We start from the raw sequence: 13,079 nt of genomic DNA on the forward strand, positions 1-13,079 counted from the left end.
TCAAGATGATTGAAGACAAAGTATTGGCTGAGCAGTTGGATATGTTCAACAAGCTGATTCTTGATCTTGAAAATATTGATGTGAAGATCGATGATGAAGATCAAGCGCTGTTACTATTGTGTTCTTTGCCTCGATCACATGCTCACTTCAAAGAAACTCTCTTGTATGGAAGGGAGTCCCTGACGTTTGAAGAAGTTCAATCAGCCTTGTACTCTAAGGACTTGAATGAACGAAAGGAGCATAAACCTTCGACTGTTGGCGAAGGTTTGGCCGTTAAAGGAAAACTCTTACGAAAGGATGGTAAGTTCGACAAGAAGAAAGGCAAAAGCCAGTCGAAGTCTTACAGTGGCGAAGCATCTGGCATTCGATGCTACCATTGTAAGAAGGAGGGTCACACAAGAAAGGTGTGCCCTGAACGCCTGAAATATCATGGAGGTAAGGATAATGGCAACGCTGCCATTGTTCAAGATGATTTCGTATCATCTGATGTTCTTGTGGTTTCAAGCAGTGAATCTAAGAAGGAGTGGATTATGGATTCAGGTTGCACTTGGCACATGACTCCAAACAAAGACTTGTTCGAGGAATTATGTGATCAAGATGGTGGGTCAGTATTGCTGGGAAACAACAAGGCTTGCAAGATTGCAGGTGTTGGATCTGTGAGATTCAAGCTCCATGATGAGTCAATAAGGTTGTTGACTGAAGTCAGGTATGTTCCTGATTTGAAGAGAAATTTGCTTTCTCTTGGTGAATTCGACAAGAAAGGATATGTTTTCCAAGGAGAGAAAAGTATCCTAAGAGTCATGAAGGGGTCGAAGGAAGTCTTGAGAGGCGTGAAGAAACAAGGCTTGTATACCCTGGAGGCTGAAGTTGTAAGTGGTTCGACAAATGTTGTATCCACGAAACCTTTGTCGAAGACAGAAATCTGGCACATGAGATTGGGCCATGTCAGTGAAAGGGGTCTGGTCGAATTAGGGAAACAAAATCTGCTTGGTGGAGACAAAGTCGAAAAGCTGAAGTTTTGTGAACCCTGTGTACTTGGAAAATCTTGCAGAGTGAAGTTCAACAAAGGCAAACAAAGAACACATGGATCCCTTGATTACATCCATGCTGATCTTTGGGGGCCTGCAAGGTGTCCATCACATTCAGGAGCAAGGTATTTCCTATCCATAGTAGATGATTATTCCAGAAAATTATGGGTATTCATCCAGAAGACTAAGGATGAAACGTTTGAGAATTTCAAAAATTGGAAGACTCTGGTTGAAAATCAGACTGGCAGAAAGGTCAAGAGGTTGAGAACCGACAATGGCCTTGAATTTTGCAATGAGGCATTCGACAGTTTTTGTGCTGCCTCTGGTATTGCAAGGCATAGAACTACTGCAGGTACTCCACAGCAAAATGGTTTGGCTGAAAGGTTTAATCGAACTATTTTGGAGAGAGTCAGATGCATGTTGACTAGTGCGGGGTTAACGAAGGTGTTCTGGGCTGAGGCTGTTTCGACAGCAACATATCTGATAAACAGATGTCCTTCGACAGCGTTAGATATGAAGACACCTGAAGAAGTTTGGTCGGGACATCCACCAGATCTCGACAAACTGAGAGTATTTGGCTGCGTAGCCTATGCTCACATTAGGCAAGACAAGGTCGAACCTAGAGCTCTGAAATGCATGTTCATGGGATACCCTGAAGGAGTTAAAGCTTATAGGCTATGGTGCCTAGAGCCAGGTCACAGGAGGTGTATCACCAGTCGAGATGTAGTTTTCAATGAAGCTGAAATGTCTTTTAAGAAAACTGATGATGTTGGTCGAAGTACAGAAACATCTGACGAAGAGCTGGAACAGGTAGAGATTCCTGTTGAGGTGGAGCATGCTGATGCTGAATTGCATATCCCAGATGAAGTCGAAGAAGAAGCAGAAGATGCTGAAGTTGAGGAAACTGACGATGACTACCTATTGTCGAGAGATAGGTCGAGAAGAGTCATCAAGCCAACTCAGAGACTTGGATATGCAGATCTTATAGCTTATGCCTTAATCTCTGCAAGTGAGGTTCTAGACGAAGAACCTAGAGACTATAAGGAAGTTATGAGGAGTCGAAATAAGACTGAATGGATGAAGGCCATGGATGATGAGATGAAATCTCTTCATGATAATCATACTTGGGAACTGATCAAGAAACCTGCTGGGGCAAGGTTAGTCAGCTGTAAATGGATTTTCAAAGTTAAGGAAGGAATTGAAGGAGTGACGTCGAAAAGATACAAGGCAAGGTTAGTTGCAAGGGGTTTCACTCAGAAAGAAGGTGTCGACTTCAATGATGTGTTTTCTCCTGTTGTGAAGCATAGGTCCATTCGAATGTTGCTTGCCATGGTGGCACAGTTCGATCTTGAACTGGAACAAATGGATGTGAAGACTGCGTTCTTGTATGGTGATTTAGATGAAACGATCCTGATGAGGCAACCTGAAGGGTATGTCGAAAAGGGGAAGGAAGATTATGTGTGCGAGTTAAAGAGATCTTTATATGGGCTGAAACAATCTCCTCGACAGTGGAATAGGAGATTCGACAAGTTCATGGCACGCATAAGTTTCATTAGAAGTCAGTTCGACCACTGCGTTTACTTCAGATTTCGACCTGGTAATTCATTTGTTATTTTGTTGCTTTATGTGGATGATATTCTCATAGCAAGCAACAGTGTCGAAGATGTGATGAGGGTGAAGGCTGAACTCAATAAGGAGTTCGATATGAAGGATCTGGGAGCTGCTTCCAGGATTCTTGGAATTGACATTCGAAGAGATAGAAAGAAGTCGAAGTTATGCCTATCTCAAGAGGCATATCTACGGAAGATTCTTGAAAAGTTTGGTATGTCGAATTCGAAGCCAGTTGTGACTCCAACAAACCCTCAATTCAAGCTGAGTATTGATCAGTGTCCCAGTACTGATGTCGAAAGAGCCTATATGAATAGTATCCCATATGCTAATATAGTCGGTTCTTTGATGTATGCTATGGTCTGTACTAGACCCGACATAGCATACGCAGTAAGTCTTGTAAGCAGGTACATGGCAAATCCTGGAAAGGCTCACTGGCAAGCATTGAAGGGGATTTTAAGGTACATAAATGAGTCTCTGAATAGAGTCCTAATTTATGGTGGAGCCTTGGGTGAAAATAGTAAAGCAGTAATAGAAGGATATGTCGACTCTGATTATGCAGGTTGTATGGATTCCAGAAAATCTATTTCTGGATATGTTTTCACTATGTTTGGCACTGCAATTAGTTGGAAAGCAACACTTCAGAATGTTGTTGCTCTATCAACCACTGAAGCGGAGTATATTGCCCTAACTGAAGCTGTGAAAGAAGCATTGTGGCTTGAAGGTTTTGCGAAGGAGCTGAAACTTCAAGGTCGAGGTAGCACTGTTAAATGTGATAGTCAAAGTGCAATACACCTGTCGAAGAATTCAGCCTATCATGAGCGAACTAAGCACATTGATGTGAGGCTGCATTTCGTCAGAGGAGTAATCGAGCGTGGAGAAGTCCAAGTGCTGAAGGTTTCGACTGAAGACAATGCTGCTGATATGATCACCAAGACATTGCCGAGTTGCAAGTTTTTCCACTGTATGCAGTTGATAAAGCTGCATGAAGAAAGCTAGTGTGTTCCCTTGATGTTGTAGAGTTAGATCCAAGGTGGAGATTTGTGAGATATTGGATCGAACTCTAGTATGGCCGAAGGGTAGCTTCTTGGTTCGACAGGGTTAAGCATGATGTCGAAGGTTGTTCACATGCTTGTGTCGAAGATGCTAGGGTTGTTAGCATGTTAAATTAGGTTTTAGTGTTTAAACCCTAATTTGTTAAGTTAGCTTGTTTATTAAGTTGGCTTGTGTAATGGGCCTTGCTGAAAAAGCCCATTAGTTAGTATGTTAGGTTTTATTATAAATAGCATACTAGTCTCTCATCATTGCTAAGCTGCAAATCCTAATTTAGGGTGAGAGAGGTTATTTGTTATTCTTGTAAACTTGTAATCTTGTTTTAAGAGAAAGTAAAAGAATAACGGTTATAACCAATTATTGTGTTCTTCTTCTCCCCTATAATTCCCTATTATACTTTGTTATTGGTATCGTTTTTCACAACAATATATTAAGCTTCTAACAACTAATTCAACAATCATTCTTCAACAAGTTCACTTCATTTTCTCACAATTAGGAGATTTTTACATCATTCAAGTTGAAAATGAGTTGCCTATTGTGCATGACCCTGAAATCCTCAATCATAACAACTAATTATTAAATTCAATTAATCATGTCATCTTTTTCTAGCTTATGATAAAAAGGGATTTTCCCTAGACAAAAAATTTACACTGACAAAGCTCTTTATTCCAAAAGTTACATGGTTAAACATCTACATTTCAATTTCATCATCAATGATTGAATACCTGAATAATGATACAAGTACAACTAACTTTCAGTGGACCATAGCTGTTTCATGTACATTCGTTAAGTGAACTTCCTAGACAACGTAGTTAAGGATATGTTGTCTGGTACGACTAACACGGTGTCACTGTCTTTCCAAAGACACACAACCTTTCACTCTTTTTACAACATGAGTAATGTTGGTGTTTTCCCAAGTGGGTCAAGAGGGTCAACTCATGGTGTGATCTTTGTCAATTGCATCAAATTCCCATTCACTTATCTCTTCTGCTGAGTCATCCTCGCTTGATTTATCGAGTTCTTCGATTGATATTGTTTTCATAGTAAATGATGGAGATTTTTTCTTTTTATCTTGCTTGTTTTTATTAGGCAACTTGGAAGTAGGGGATGGAGTTTGACTTGAGGGTGTTTCTGCCTTTTCAATTGGTGCCTCAATTTGCAACTTTGGTCTCTCAATTGATTCAAAATCTTGTTTTATTTTTTCAATGGCATGTAACAGTTCTGTCACCTTGTCCTTATCTTTTCTGTATCAAAAGTGTAATTCTATAAGCAAACAACACGTTATACATATAACGCGTAAGATGAGAAAAAGAGACAATGGTCACGATCAATTAATGCGTGTATTTTCTGATGTAGGGAATCTATATTCAGACTCAGCATACCTGCAAATACCTTCCTTTTGAATGTGAAACTGCTTGTTCATGAAGTCGACTATATTCAAAATGGTTAAAATCTGACAAGTGGAAAAAACGATCATTAGTCGTATGTTATAAAAACAAACATTATAAAGATAAATTACCTTGGATTCTATGTCCAAATATTCTTCTTCAACTTTTTTCCTTGGATTCTCTACTCTTGAACCGTCATTATCTACGTCTACTGGTATTTCTAACCTGATAAAAATCAACAGTTGAAGGCATGGGTTTGACACAAATAACAATTCAGAAAGGCTGAATACCATACATACCCTTGACTTGATCTTAAATTCTCCACAAGTGTTCTTATTTGAGGAACATATGAACCAAGATTTTCCTAACATAAGAGTAAGACAGTGATGCAAAGATAAGAAAAATGAAGTAAATAAGTTAATATTACCAAGTTAGGATTATGTATTACCTTATAAGAAGACAGAAGATTAACAACCAAATTCACAAAATAATCTCCATATCTCTCAAGCTCAGCACTTCAGATGTAAAAAGAAAAATAAATAATCAATAGATGAAAATGCACATTTTTAAGTCCAATAAAATAACTATCATGCCATATAGTAATTTGTAGAACAAACTCAAAAAAACGATAATTTCGAATGTTATTTGATCATATTTGATTGTTAAACTACACAACATACTTGATCTGCTCCTCATTTGTCTTAGTAAGAGAGGTTTTAAATGTCCAAGTGTGCTCTAGAAAATTGACCCATGTATCAACAACCTTGGCTTCGGTTGTATAAGAAGCAATGGCTCGTAACATCTCGTCTTCCTAATATAAGGAAAACTTTAATAATAAAATGGCATGCTTGTATTACGAACTTCCTAACGATGCGCATGGAAGAAAAAACTTTGTACCTTCGATTTTAAATGTACAATAATTTCATTGCTTGCATCATCAAATTGGTCTTTTTCTTCTTTTGCATTACGGAGACGTGTTCGTGCAGATGTCAACAAGGTGTTCACCTACAAAACTTGATATGATCAATGCAGATGCTATGCAACAAAATTTAAGAAGGTACAGTTCCTGAATTCAAATGTTCTTTTAGCATTGTGATTAAAGCATTCAAGAAGAGGTGGACTAAAGAACCTTTTTAAGTTTGTCTTCGAGCTCATTTTTCTGCTTCTCGAGTTCTTCAATCTCTGCTCCCAGCTCCTGAAAAAAATACTCTGGCATGTAATTTGACATATTCATCGATTTCTTTTCATATATCTTAATTTGTTTCTATACCTGCAACAAGAGAAAATAATCTGATAATGTACCTTCTCGATTTCGCTAACCTCATTGGACTTGGTTACCCGAAAATGAAGTGCTTCTTCTTTCTGAGATCTGCTTGAGAATAAAAACAACAATAACATCAATGGAAGAAAAATATTAAAAAGTTCATTCAACATTTTCAATGTTTCCATACAAACTTTCATCTAACCAAAAGATCAGATGAGATGCAACAAGTTCAAAACTTTACTTCAAAACAAAAACGATATGTATCGTGCAACATAAAGTCTGTTTAGTACCTTTGCGCAATATGAAGGCACTTGCATATACAAGAAAAAAACTGTTCTACTCTTTTCTTTAATCTTAAGAAACTCAGAAGCATGATAACTATTTCTGTCACCTGTGATCCGAAATGCGACTCTGAGCTTTTGTGGTAGAATTTGCAAGAGATTCTGACAAAATTTTCATTTTATCAACCTGGAAGTGATTCAATCACCCACCATCACCCACAAAAAGTTTAACATCATGAGCAGGAAATTGAGCATCATTTCACTGTGAATACAAAAAGTATGCCTACTTACAAATGCAATTGAGTAAGTATAAATAATACAATATTGATCAGTGTAGAACACATAAATGTGTTCAATCTTTAGGACTCTACAAGTTTATGGCAAAGAATTGATAAAAATGGATTTACATGCATTATGGAAATTCCAGAATTCAGGTTAGATCAGCCTAAAGCAGGAGAAACCATAACGTAATTAACGCTTCATTAGTAGAAGAGATAAGAAAAATGACCTTTTCAGCATGAACTTCTGGAGAATCGCCAAAGCTAAAGTCTTTCTTTTTCAACAAGAGTTCCTCCAACTTAGAACACATTTGAACATTTTTCATAGCTTCATCTAAAGCCTGAACATAAACAAAAATGCTCAATCGCAACTAACTAAGGTACAAATTTACACATAGATACATGATCTCGTGATCTTAATCCATATAAGCCATATAAGAAGTTCACCTCTATTGTAACAGACATTGTCTCGACTGACTTTGATGCCTTTATCTTGTCAATTTTATCTTTCAGATTGCAGGCTTCAACTTCTATTCTGAGATAGGAGAGTGTATCACATACATAAGGAGAAAGGAAAAATAAATTTACTCTTGAGTCTTAACATTGGTTCAAAGCATTATAAGTCGAGAAGGTCAATGTTGTTTTGTAACAACCTCATGAGATCAGCATTTACTTTCAGCCCTGAAATTGAAGCTTGGACATATTGAAGTAACTCTTCTCGTTTCGCCTGTTGAAAATATAAAGTGGAAAGGGAAAATGAATATATACATACATGTTCCTCAGAATGTGTGTCGGTTTGTTTGCATTAACGATAAACGAACAAGTCTATAAAAAAGTGTTTAAAAATACTTACCAGTACTTCATCTTCATATCCAGAAAATGCTTTTGCCAACGTCTGTACACTGGATAACAAGGCAGTTTGTTCTTCCTTCCCCCCTTTAATGCAAAGCCTAAACAACACCGAACCAGAAACAAAACCGCTAACTATCTTCGACCAAAATTTGGCTTCAGAATATCAGTTTTACCAAAAGAAAGATAAATAAAGACAAATTTACCCATATATCTCTGAAAGTAGTGAAACTTCTTCCTCATTTGGTTCTTCAAGAATCTGAGTCACACAAAAGAGTTAACCTGCGGTTAAGTTCCATAAATCAGCAAATATAAAGCTAAGCTTTTAACAACTGTAAATTTGAAATATATTGCATCAAGTAACTCACCATTGACAATGTTATACCCTCAAGAGCTTGACTGTGGAGAAAAACATCTTGAAAATTTTTTGGTTCACCCGGAACACCAGGGTCTACATAGTAAATCTGTAAATGGTTATATACTATGAGAATAAATTAATTACCATCAAATAAACAAAACCAAAGTTACAAAAACAGTAATCTTGTTAAAAAGAGAGTGAGGCTAATTTAAATTAAACGTAATCACAAGAGCCAGTATTGGTTTCAGATACTGACACTAACACAGACAAACTTTTTTTCAGAGGTGTTTGTGTTACAGAGCTTAGCATATAATAATATAACTGAGGCTATAAAATAACACAAACAACAACAATGATATAGGAAAGGCTTCACAAACCAAGGTAGGTGTTGTAGGCGAATCCTTAGAATCATCGGAAACAAATTGGTCGTCTTGATCTCTTGCATTGGCGGTGTCAGTGGCGGTGGTTGTAGCAGAAAGTCTCTCAACTTCTTTGAGGGCAACTAACCACCTTCTAAGCAACTGAACTCTCTCTATCCCTCTACATGATACAGAAACTTCTTCTAACCGTTTTACAGTATGCCTAAAACTTTGCATATTCCGCGATACCTATTCATTCATCAATAATAACAAATCCATTTCAAAATTCATGAATCTATCTAAAGATTGCTTACACTGCAAGGTACATAGCCAAGTAAAAATATTCCACCAAACAAATACACTATTTTATAGACATTCTCTTCTATTGATTGAAATGGACATCATTCATTTGAATTTCATTCAATAAAATTCAGAAAACTAAATCAGTTGATCATACATAGAACAAAAGGAGAATTTACATACAATGCGGTCCTGTATGATTTTGGCGCCTCCGGCGACGGCATTGCTTGCATGATGAACGACGGTGTCGGCGTAATTGCGAACAGTGCGGGTGAGATTGCTCTGGCCACCTGCTTCGACGGCTCTGTTGACCGCAGATCTAACCCACGACATTGTTGTAAATTATTTCAAATTCCTCCACCTTTGCACGGTGATTATGGTAAAGAATGGTGATGAAGAAAAATGGAGAAAGAAAGGAAGAAGAAGAAGTCAAGCATGTTGAGATCAAAGTTCGATGTTTTGGCATCAATTTCGATTCTTCTGCCTTCACTTTCGCTCTATGTTTATTCAAATTATTATTATTATAAATTTATAATAATAATAATAATAATAATTATTACTATTATTATTATTATTATTAGAGAAAAAGGGTTATGCTAAAATATTTTTACACTGTCAAGTGTCAACCAATCACTACCATGCATCCAATTAAAACATTATTTTATTTAAAAAAACTTTAATTTAATGACATGGCACATTCATGACTCCCTATTGGATGACAGTGTAAAATAATTTTACACTTTCAGTGCACTACCTTTTAACTCTATTATTATTATTATTATTATTATTATTATTATTATTATTATTATTATTATTATTATTATTATTATTATTATTATTATTATTATTATTATTATGTTGTTGTTACTATTTTTACCTTTAAAATCTCATTATGAATTAACTTAAGGGATAATTAACTCCTTGCAAAAGATTAAATTCAGATAGTGTGTTTTATATTGTTATGTTCAAACGTGATGAATTAGTAAATTGACTTCCATGTTTATTCTTTTCTTATTTTATGATGATGGACTAAGATGAGTTTTTCAAATTTTGAAAGGACTAAATTGATTTTTCTTATTTTTAATGGTAACATCCAAAAGGCACCTTTGCTTTTATATAGAATTAAACAAACATTACCATCCTCATTCTTTAATATCGGTAAAAGAAGAAAAATTGTAATATTGTCGATCCCAACGATGCCATATGTCAAAAAAAAATGATGTTGTAACTAGGGATGGCAAACGGACATGCTCGTTTCGTTTAGGTCTGTTCCACAAAAGTCGGTAAAAAATTGGGCGGGCGGACATATTTGAGAGTGGGGTCTAAAATTTTGCCTCGTTCCACAAAAAAGTAAGGGAAGGACGGGTAAAACCCACGGACATTGAACCTTTTACGCCTTAAAATGATAAAATTGTATGAAAAAACTCATGCATGCAAAAAAACAGAGCGGGATGGGCACATTGAAGAGAGCGGACCTAAAATTTTACCTCATCCCGTAAAAAAATACAGGCTAAACAGACTTTCTCTACGGGTCAAACCCGTTTTGCTACCCCTAGTTGTCCCTAGTTGTAATGGTGTAGACTTATAGGATTTGGTGACTGTTTTTAGAAAGTTTTGAAGAGGAATACTTTGGCAATCACGTATATATTTTAAAATGTAATTGATATTTTTAAAAAAAATTAAAAATAATATGATTTTATATGTAGTATATCATTTTTAAAATTTTTAAAAAATATTTAATATATTTTAAGATATAGACGCAAATTTCAAAATCTTTTCATTCAAAATTCTCTAACCAACTACCACACAGATTCATTCAAAATTCTCTAACCAACTACCACACAGATTCATAACATCTATTAAATATTTTTATAATTTTTTAAACCACTAATTTACATATTGATTTCATTCATTTAAATGTGCGGAAACAAAAAGAATTTTTTTTTACAGCTCCAAATAAAAAATATTCACTAATGTCATTAGAGGCACTGGGCTGAGCTCTTCGCCACATGTTATAGCTAAGCTAATGGCATGTTAACTACTTTTTTTTTAGAGGTGAAATAATTGATAGAAAGATATTTCTCATATGTTTCGTTCTATAATTAGAAATCGAGTATGGAACGGTGGTAACGGCGGATGCAAGTTTCTGGTGCGGTGGAGAGGGGGATGACCTATAAGTAGCACTCCAACGCTCAAGTCAGTATGTGAGAGAGAAGAGTGAATTGAAATTTAGTTTGAAATTTGTTACTTGAATTTGACACCTTCTCTATATATAGTGGAGAAGAAATGATAAACTTGCTATTTGTTAGGAGTAAATTGTGAAGACTCGTTGGATGTGAATGCAGTTGAGATCCTTTATGATGATCTTAAGGAAAATCCTCGTGTGCTAAGAAAATTCTAAAAGGAATACAATTCCTTCGAGTGGTCGGTCGGGGTTGATATGGTCGACCTAGAAAAATTGCCCCTAAGTCTGTGTATGTGCTCAAGAAAGCAATGGTTTGCTACTTTAGCCTCGGCTATCGACTACTCTGACGTTTACATTTGAGAGCAAAAGGGAGACGTTCTATTTTCTTAGGGTTTCGTGCATTTAATTCCCCTCATGCATCAAAGAAATTTTTGGATGTATCATCATTACGACTCTTGAGAACTAGAATACTTGAGTGTTGTGTACGAGTGATTTGACACATTTGGCGGGGTCTGTTTCCTGTTCCATACTAGAGTATAGTTCTTGAAGAGTCAACGTTGTTTTCTTTGAGTCATTTTTTCATTTTAGATGTTACTTTCTTCTTTTACCTTTGGCTTTCCAATACCTGAAAAAGTTGTGCATTGTGGGTAAGAAGTCACAGAAGAATGCTCACAAGTTCTAGAAGAATGTACAATCTTCACGGGTGGACCCTATGTATTCCTTTGTCATTTATGCCTTTGCTATAGAAGTTGGTCTATCTTCGCATTGGGGTGTCTTGACCCTGAACAAGAATGAATGAATATGCAACGAGTATGGTGATTGCATCATCCCCTTTTATGAATTCATTTAGTCATCTCTGGGTATTCACTTTCCCTTTAGAGATAGAAGGTCTTAATCATCAGGTAATGGATCATTCCCAACTTCATCCAACAAGTTATGCATATGTGAAGGTCTTCCAATATTGGTGCGAGTACTTAAAGAGGGAGCCTTCTCTGAATCTTTTCTTTCAGCTTTTTTGCTATCATCATGGTCTTGTAAATTGGTCACAGAGTTGTGGATTAATATCTCTAGTATCGACCGTCTAAGGCAGTGGATTTTGAATGTTCTTGATTTGATGATCTGAGAAGGTTTCAAAATGATGTATCAAATAACAATCATAAAACCATGGTAAACACAGGAATCAAAAGTCAATTCTCACTGACGGCGCCACTGTTATGTTCTTGAACCAGAAATGAAGTAAAGAGTGGTGGTTATGGAGAATCTAAGCTTTAGGTACGGTGGAGAGGGGTTGGCCTGCAAGGTTTGCACTCTAACACTCAAGTCAGTATGTGAGGGAGAAGAGTGAATTAAAGTTGAGTTTGAAACTTTTAATCTAAATTCGGCGCCTTCTCCATATATAATAGAGAGGGAATAACATACTTGTTATTTGTTAGGAGTAAATTATGGAGATCCTTTGAGATCCTTTATGATCATCCTGAGAAGAATCCTTGTGTGCTAAGAAGATTCTAGAAGGATTACAATTTCTTTAGAGTGGTCGTCTGGAGTCGCTATATGGTTGGCTTATAACATTATCAAAACTATTAAACCAGGATTTCTAAATAAAAAGGAATAACACTAAAATAATTATCTAATAAAAATTAAATAATATTTCCATTCATTGATATCTTTCAATGTCTCAACAAGACTACATATATAATACTTAGAGTGGATAACAAAATAAAAGGTTCAAAGACCTAATTGGCTAAAAGTCCTACTAAATAATAATCAAATTAAAAACCTGATTTTATCTTCAATCAAATACCAATAACTTTCATCTATAATTTAGTGAAACAACATAGACAATGGATTAAGTGCCCTGTCTGTTGCATTTGTCCATCTAGAACTGTCTACTTAATCACACTACATTGATCAAAGTTGAATTGGTAAACACGACGGCTGAGTTGATTTGATGTGATCCACAGAACATTTGAGAGAAAAGTTGAAAAAACCAATGGGTTATGTGTGATTTAGCTTCCTAAAAGATGAATTTCATAGATACCTGGCAACTGCAAGTATAAGTGACGCAAATGGTGATGATGAAGGAAATATACATAATCGGAGTGTATCTACTTTATTTGGTGAGCTCAAC

The 13,079-nt window shown here is 36.1% G+C and overlaps 1 protein-coding gene across 4 annotated transcripts; it reads right to left on the reverse strand.

Moving 5' to 3' along the window:
- Positions 1-4,160: 4,160 nt before the first annotated feature.
- Positions 4,161-9,347, reverse strand: LOC131619726 (uncharacterized). 4 transcript variants are annotated; one of them, XM_058890796.1, is made up of 18 exons: positions 8,950-9,337; positions 8,485-8,715; positions 8,118-8,213; positions 7,956-8,008; positions 7,754-7,850; positions 7,554-7,627; positions 7,348-7,435; positions 7,131-7,241; positions 6,733-6,809; positions 6,380-6,446; positions 6,207-6,272; positions 5,975-6,082; positions 5,758-5,888; positions 5,526-5,592; positions 5,377-5,441; positions 5,209-5,302; positions 5,072-5,142; positions 4,161-4,933 (listed from the first exon to the last, which is right to left on the reverse strand). In XM_058890796.1, exons 1-18 carry the CDS (start codon positions 9,097-9,099, stop codon positions 4,621-4,623), a joined length of 1,959 nt encoding a protein of 652 aa, XP_058746779.1. In that variant the 5' UTR covers positions 9,100-9,337; the 3' UTR covers positions 4,161-4,620. The 4 variants fall into 4 exon arrangements, 2 of the variants coding, with proteins under 2 accessions (XP_058746779.1, XP_058746784.1); XM_058890801.1 differs by having other exon boundaries at positions 4,797-4,928; positions 8,950-9,347; XR_009288961.1 differs by lacking the exon at positions 4,161-4,933 and having other exon boundaries at positions 5,209-5,288; positions 8,950-9,347.
- Between the last annotated feature and the right edge of the window lie 3,732 nt (positions 9,348-13,079).

The sequence above is a fragment of the Vicia villosa genome, linkage group LG1 (genome assembly GCF_029867415.1).
Source record: "Vicia villosa cultivar HV-30 ecotype Madison, WI linkage group LG1, Vvil1.0, whole genome shotgun sequence".
Taxonomy (NCBI): Eukaryota; Viridiplantae; Streptophyta; class Magnoliopsida; order Fabales; family Fabaceae; genus Vicia; species Vicia villosa.

What these genes read in the sequence shown, in the direction of transcription:
- LOC131619726 (XM_058890796.1), bottom strand. Translation starts at nt 9,099, where the DNA reads ATGTCGTGGGTTAGATCTGCGGTCAACAGAGCCGTCGAAGCAGGTGGC. An exon ending in GTAAATGCTGATCTCATGAG is followed by an intron (nt 7,436 to 7,553) that starts GTTGTTACAAAA and finishes CTCCTATCTCAG; the next exon opens with AATAGAAGTTGAAGCCTGCA. An exon ending in CAGAAGTTCATGCTGAAAAG is followed by an intron (nt 6,810 to 7,130) that starts GTCATTTTTCTT and finishes AATCACTTCCAG; the next exon opens with GTTGATAAAATGAAAATTTT.